At 32.2% G+C, this 7,937-nt stretch overlaps 1 protein-coding gene across 1 annotated transcript in view; it reads right to left on the bottom strand.

Annotated features, from left to right (window-relative positions):
* Window positions 1–7,937, bottom strand: part of LOC108752600 (protein CEPU-1-like) — a 187,416-nt gene that overhangs the window by 127,038 nt on the left and 52,441 nt on the right. Inside the window, exon 3 of the mRNA XM_018493538.1 lies at window positions 2,395–2,504. Coding sequence (XP_018349040.1) covers window positions 2,395–2,504 — 110 coding nt within the window. The remainder of the gene's footprint in view (window positions 1–2,394; window positions 2,505–7,937) is intronic.

Below are 7,937 nucleotides of genomic sequence, written 5' to 3'. Positions count from 1 at the left end.
TTATATATATATATATATATATATATATATATTTTAACTATCCCTCTTATATTTTATTGTAGTATCTACGATCGATTGCTCTTTCGATTTATGTTACACGTAAAATTATGGTGTGTGCCATTACACTAAATCTGGAAAGCACAAGAAATGCGATCATTAGCAATAACTGATCGATGTAGCTTTCCATAACAATTACTTTTTGTCCGATACACATATAAACCTGCATACGATAAACAGTAGGTAGAACGATCATAGGATAATATAACGTTGATCTCGGTGAACAGACACAAGGGTTGCTTTAAGTGCGTGTTCAGCGATTGCGATCCCCGATGGCCTTTTCCGTAGGACACTAAAGGGCACTAAGGGGCAGTATAAGGCTCGTAAGGAGGAGTGGTAGTAGTGAAAGGTAAACCGTTGCACGTACTCAGACCACAATATAAAATCACTCCGTACAAGCGCCCGACAAAGTATTGTCCGGTTTGATCTTCGACATGATTCAATACGGAAATCTTCACACAAGTTATAGAATACTGTATCTTAAAAAATAAATTTTTACAATACATACAATTAATAATACATATGTTATACCAAAAATAATTTCTTTGCTCAGAATATAAACTTTAATAAATTATATTATTACTAAAATTGATAAATTGAAGAAAATTTTAGCATTTTAGCGCACGTATTTTAGATATTATATTATAATAGAATTGAGTAAAAAAATTTGATAGTTTTAACTTATAAAATAATAGAAGAATATGCAGAATTCAGTCGAAGTTAATATAGAACATATAAATTTTAATTTGAACAATAGTTTTAATTTTGAAAAATGAAAAGAGTGAGAGAGAAAGAATTGCGTGTCTTATTTTTATCTAAATAACAGTTCGAGGAAATAAAATTAAAATATTCTGCGTTAATAGCTATACTAAATTTGTCACGATGAGATAAATCATTTTAAAATAACATGAATAAAAAGAAAACGAGATGCATTTTAAACACACCGAAAGAACGCCTTACTGGCACGATCGAATTCTTCAATTTGAGACTTGGGGAAACGAGATGACGACTATTCGAGTGGTGCGACATATAGTGTGAGACGAGCTGGCGCGGATCCAGAAAGTGCCAATTCAATCTTACTTCCCTTTCCGGATGTAAAATTCCAGGTAGCCGCGTCAAACTTCCGACTTCCGTTGCTCGTTCTGGTTACTGTAGCGTTGCAAGTGTATGTTTCTAGTTCATTCGCGAATATAAACGATATTTTAATAACTTGATTGCCAAATTTATATACTTCGTTTTTCTTTATTTATTTATACATCTTTTAGATTATCTTAAAATCTTTAAAAAATACGAAAAACGTAAAAAATAAGATAAGAAGACTTATTTTTTCATGATATAATGATAAAAGATAAAATACATCCATGTTAAAAATAGCATTATTAATGATGCAATTTTAATTAATCGTGGTGAAGAATATAGCTGATATCAAATAATTTAGTCAGATTTTTTGGCTAAAAGTGACTAATATTATCATATTCGTTAACGATGATGTAATTTTAATTAATTATAGTGGGGGAAAAATAACGAGGAAAAATAATATCAAGTAGATTATCAAATTACTTGAAATTTTAATTTCCAGAAATGTAAATTTTTACGTTATTCACAACTGATTCCATTCAGATAATCATTATTAGTTTAATAATCAGTAATAATTATCAATTCAATCTATTCGTTGCTTTAAATACGAAAATATATCAAATGTAATACTCAGTATATACATTGATGGTGCCATTAATTTATTCCGCGTACGATAGCAGCTGAGTGAGATGAGTGCGCCAGATGAGAAAATTATTCAAGATCCTCGAAGATATGTATTCCTCTTCGCCCTCGATTTTTCTTTAGCATCCCGCGCTTCGAATTTAATGAGGTCCTTTATTGATGAATGACATTTATCAAAGTATCTCAGTATCATCGAGCCACGTAATCTAACAAGATATCACGTACTCATAATTCTGTGTTAACTCAGTTTTTCAACGGAGATTGAATTTAGAAAATTATGAAACGAAAAGTAAAAAGATACGCCGGTCTTTAAAATTTTAATTAAAAGTCGACTGTGAACAAAATATTGATGTTTAATATTTATCTTAAAACTGTATTGCTCGCTTGTTTTAATAAAATTGATTAAATTTTTAATCTTCGATATTAATGTAGACTGGTATACGCGTAGATTATTGATTTATTAACTCGTATTAGTTGTTTGGCAAGTGCATAATATTTTTATTGTTCCTGTTAATATTTTAATCCGCGAATGTAGCTAAATTAATAAAAACAAAAACTCGTTACATATAAATGAATTATAATATAACAAAACGTAATATTATTCATTCATGTACATACCTTGAATGATCCAAGATCTTTCACACTGCATGCCAGTTTGACATTCCGTCCTGCTGGTACTGTGATATTTCCTATTTCATCGACAAATTCGGGATCAGGGATGGTGGTAACTGTAAAAAGATAATCAACGTAGAAACATACATTAACATACATAAAATTGTATTTTCTCTAATAATAGCGTAATTGAAATCTAACATATTACCCGTTAAAATTACGAGAAAATTTCTAAATTAACACATAATAATTAATTAAACTCTATATTCATTTAATTACCTCTATAAGTAAAAACAAAATTATATACGTAAATGCTCAAATCATATTTCATACCCGCGGTAATGCTTTACAACATATTGTTTGTACAGAAATAGACCATTATACTACATAAAGTTTTAATTAAATTTTAATATGGTTGAAACGGAAAATCCGTATGTATAACGCCACAATGCGACAAAATCTTGCGCTAAATTTACCTGACAAATATGAGACAGTTTCGGGATCTGTCAGACATCGTCGGGTTTTGGAAAGCAAGCAAACTCGATCGACAAAATCCGATACAAAGTTCGACGGCAGAATTTTTTGAAATCACAACGTCAGTGAGTTTCCACGAGTGCGCTAGGGAGAGTATATACTATCCGTATATTCCCGATGTTGCTTTACTTCGGGAAAGGGGAATCGATCGATCTAGAGGCGGTGTAAGCGTGGCTGCGTGGATGCGCTTTGAGTTATAGAAGCTCACCAGTCGGCGTGACAGCTTAGTTATTGAATACAAAATGCAATTTTTCAAGTCTCTACGTACCGCGGTATCCCGTACCACCAGTCTCCAACCACCGTCTGGGAGAACGTGGCGGAGGCGGAGGTGCGTCCTTCGCGTGTGCGATGATCGAATCTACGAGAGGATTTCGAAATGCTTATATGGAGATCGAGCTCCCACCCATCTGTCCCGACGCTCGCGATCGCATTTCTCCATCCTGCGTGCTGTTACTTCATGCGTGAGGCTCACATTTGCGTAAGAGCGTCACGTGTAGAACACGAATTCGTAACTGGTATGTCACGGAAACGGGTGTATATATGATATCAGTATATTATTTTATGTAGTCTACTAGCGTCAAATTAGACGTGCGACTTTCGTCAATTTATTATTTTCGGATATGCATTGCTTTGTTTATAATTATATATTTTGTCGGAATGTCTTAAGTTTACACATTTATCTTACGCAAATGTTGCATTTTAAACATCCAAGTGCTAGAAATATCTGCCAAAAGAAAGAAGCAAAATATGAAGTTAAAAATCTACAAAGTGCCTACGTTGCTTTTGAACTACAATATTTTCACAGTAATATTACTTCACATTCAATTTTACTAATAATGTATATCGTGTTGCATTCACTGAACTATGTACAAATGAAAGAGAATATAAAAAGAAGAAATTATTGAGTCGGGACAAAAGTTTGTAACGCTACAAACTTCAAAATTCAAGCAGCTGTAATTTCGTTAAAAGTGAACAAAATTTAAATTTAAAAAAAGAGTTTTAAAGGTTAAAATCTGTACTTTAAAATATCACTATGTCTTTTGAGTTTCTGCGAGTTTGATAATTTTTATAGATATATAGAAAATTAAGAGCTAGATAAAATGGAAAAGTTTTTTTCTTTGTAAGCCTGTCACGTGCCCAAAAGACTTACGAAAATTGTCGACTTTCTAACGTGAAAGTTTAAAGATTTTTTTGTCACTGAGTTATCGTGGATTCAATAAAGGAACATTTGGATCTTGATTTCTCATGTCTTGTTTCTCTAAAAATCATTATATCATAATTTAAAAAAACAGATTCTTAAAGCTGAAACTTTACTCTTTCGAACAGTGATATAATTATTGAATTCTTTAAAACTTAAACACAGTACAAATAAAGCAGCGTACTTTACTTTTGTTCCGATTCAGTTCATTATTTATTCTGGAAATAAATTTATTAACTTAAATTATTAACTATAAATTTATTAATAAAAAATAATACAGCAAAAAAGTGTCTAATAAAATATTAAGTAGAAAGAAATATGAAAGAAGTGCACAGTGAGTATCAAAAAAGAAATTATATATTATACCAAAGTAAAAAAGAAAAAAAAAGAATAAATGTATGTGTGTGTGTATGTGAAAGAAAATGATATAAGAAGAAGAAAAAAAGGAAAAAAAGAACTTTCAAACTGCATTTATTTGTGTCCGATTAATATATCACTTATTGGTGAGTCATTTTATAAATTTTTTTTTTACAAAGGAATGCGTTTTGGATGAAGTAGATTTCAGGATTTATATGTGTGCGTGTGATGAGCCTTTTAAGACTGAATCGAAGTGACTCTCACTTGCCGAGTAACCAAAGTGTACGCTACTAGAAAATTCTCTTTGGTCTGCTGCCATCAACTTTACTATCTACGGATTCTGGCATTCCACTGTGCGGTGACACGCGTATGTGGTTTCCAACTGTGGAGAGACCACATTCTCCGAACTCGCTGCTGAACCTTTCTACTTATGTCGTCTGCAATTGCGTTGTACGAAATGGACCGTCTAGACGAGAGATCTTTAAAATCAAAAGCCTCTTCTCAGACCATCGCTCAGGCGAGACATCGATATTGATATATTGGGTGGTCCGGAAAGTCCGTGCGGATTTTACAATGAAAAATTGTATATACGATACCTTCGTCAAAAATGAACGAAATTTAAATTAAAAAAAAGGGTTTTAAAGCTTGAAATCTCTACTTTTAAAAGCTTATCACATTTTTTAAATTTATATGAGTTTGATCATTTTTACATACCAAAAACTACGAGCTGAAAAAGATAAAAAATTTTCTTTTCACTTTGGGGGTCTCTCACGTGCCCAAAAAAAATTTACGAAAATTTTCGACTACCCATCGTGAAAACTTAAAGCTTTCCCTACAAAATCATTTTTTAAAAATGTTCCTATAATTTTTTGTTTCTGAGTTATTCGCGAGTTAAGTAAAGAAGCATTCTGATTTCGATTGCTCATAACTCCGATAAAAATCATCATATCGCAATTTAAAAAACAGATTCTTAAAGCTGAAACTTTGCTCTAGCGAATGATATAATCGTAACGAAAATTTCGCAACAAATAAAAAAACTTTTGAAAAATCAATGAAAAAATCCGCACGGACTTTCCGGACCACCCAATATATATCTGAATCAGCAACTTTTAAGTACTGTGTTCAGACTTTTGCTAAGGCAATTCAATTATAAGCTTATAATACTAAAAAAACTTAAAATTTTTCTAATCAATGTGCACTCGTTCTTTGCTTAATTACCGGCTTGTACAGGAAACGAATGGTTTTGCTGAAATAAAATATCTAAAAATTTAGGTACAAATTTGAAAATAAATTTGTTGGACCATTAAAATAATTATGTAGGACATTCAAATTGTTTGCTGGAATGCTGAAAGCTTTTTGCGGCAATGCTCATTATGCTTAAGTTTCCTACGTAATTATTTTGATGATTGGGTAAAATTATTTTCAAATCTGTATCTATACCTTAATTTTGAAATATTTCAGCAAAATCGTTTTTTCCGTGTAATAATCACGTTCATGTTAAATGATCATTATTATTTATTGTAAATTATCGTGATATATCCGTTTCATTGATCCTACACAGCTTGCCTATCATAACTCTAACACTATTCTACGACCAGCGTAGAATTAAACTTAAACGGAGAAAGAATTGCTTTGTCATTCACATCGACTCCGCCGATAGTGTTCTTTTTGTCTTGTCATCTGTCAAACTATTAATTCCGCGATAATTGAAGGCATCAATCGTCGAATGATGGCTATGTCGCGTCTCTCTAATGAGTTCAACGAACCAACCGCGTCGCAAAAAAGACTATTTTTTGTAGGCTCTCGCAAACGCGGCGGAACACCATGGGGATAAGAAGCTAGGAGATCAGCAACTTCCGCTGTATTATTTGCGGAAACTTTAACCACGACGTGTAATTGGAACGGACTCTCGCTTGCGCCGCGAGAGCCTAAAGGAGAAGTAACTTACAGAGCGACACAAAAGCGTGCTTATACACGCGTTATACACACGTATATACACGCTTATACGCGCGTTATACACACATACGAGCGTTGTCGGGTGGTTTTCATGTGACACGGAGGTGATTAAAGAGCGGGAGATCTCTTCATTACGGGTCGAGTGCCCGCTCGAATTTTAATTAATATCTGCGGCAAGTCTCCAGTCACGTGTCGCGCGCTTCAATACTCGCACCAATCCTAAGAAATTCAACCTGGTAGTAATCACTTTGATCCACTAATTATGTAATCTAACGTAAGAATATTCTACTACGTTTCCATTTTTTCTCTCATTTTTTATCATAAAATTTATGAGGTGTTTTTGTCTCCATAAAAACTTTATGTGAAATTGTAAAAAAATTATGAATGAAAAATGTAAAAAAGCCCATCAGAGCCTACATCAGCTATTCAGATGCATAAAAATTCTTTATTTTTCGTGTGAATGTAACAAAACAAATAAAAAAAGAGTTTCAACCCTTCAATTCGGGTCTTTATCAATATAAAATATAAATCGAAATTACATAATTAACGCAAATTCCAAGTTGATGATTCCCAACAAATTAACTCGTTCTTCTTTATCCAAATGCCAAATTAGTTTTGCATGTAATGAATAGCCCAATGATTATCAAAATTATAACATTATACAATAATAATATAAAACTTACATAAACTAAAACTGAAGTTATAATATATGCATTGCGTCACTACGTAGAATCACATCGATCATCAAATTGTCAAATTTGCTGTGTAGACATTCAAAAGAAACACGAAACGAAAATTAGAGAATTATTAAAATTATTTGTCTGAGTTTTCTATTATATCCACTCACACATGTAAGCGTTTTCTCGCGGCTTCACGTAAAGGACTTGTGGTGTCGACAATCAGAGATACAATGAGAGCCAAAATAATAAAGTCAAGTAGTTATTGAAATAAAAATAAAACTAAAAACAAAAGAGGGTAATAACAATTCAGTAAACAAATTCATGTATAATGGGGCCAAAGAATACGTATCATTCTGTAAATTCGAACTCTGTTTTTGTTACTTTATATGGATCGCTTCCGAAATTAATCTTTTATTAAGTACTTTTTCTTTATCTAAAATCTTGACATTTTCCCAATCAAAATCATGCTGATGACTGATACTATATTCTGTTATTACAGAATGCTGTGTAGTGTTCCAATTTATGTGATTTTTATGTTCATTTATGCGTGTCTTTAAACATCTACCTGTTTGGCCCATATATGATGCTTCACAATCTCGACTTGGAATTTGCGTTAATTATGTAATTTCGATTTATATTTTATATTGATAAGGACTCGAATTGAAGGGTTGAAACGTATATTTTATTTGTTTTGTTACATTCACACGAAAAATAAAGAATTTTTGTGCACACGAATAGCTGATGTAGGCTCTGATGGACTTTGTTACATTTTTCACTGATTCTTTCGAGCCTCATTATATATATTTGTAAAAAAATTATCTTGC

The sequence above is a fragment of the Trachymyrmex septentrionalis genome, unplaced genomic scaffold (assembly GCF_001594115.1).
Source record: "Trachymyrmex septentrionalis isolate Tsep2-gDNA-1 unplaced genomic scaffold, Tsep1.0 scaffold60, whole genome shotgun sequence".
In the NCBI taxonomy this organism is placed as follows: Eukaryota; Metazoa; Arthropoda; class Insecta; order Hymenoptera; family Formicidae; genus Trachymyrmex; species Trachymyrmex septentrionalis.
Note: the sequence above shows the minus strand (reverse complement) of the source record. Positions and strands in the feature narration are given on the sequence as shown.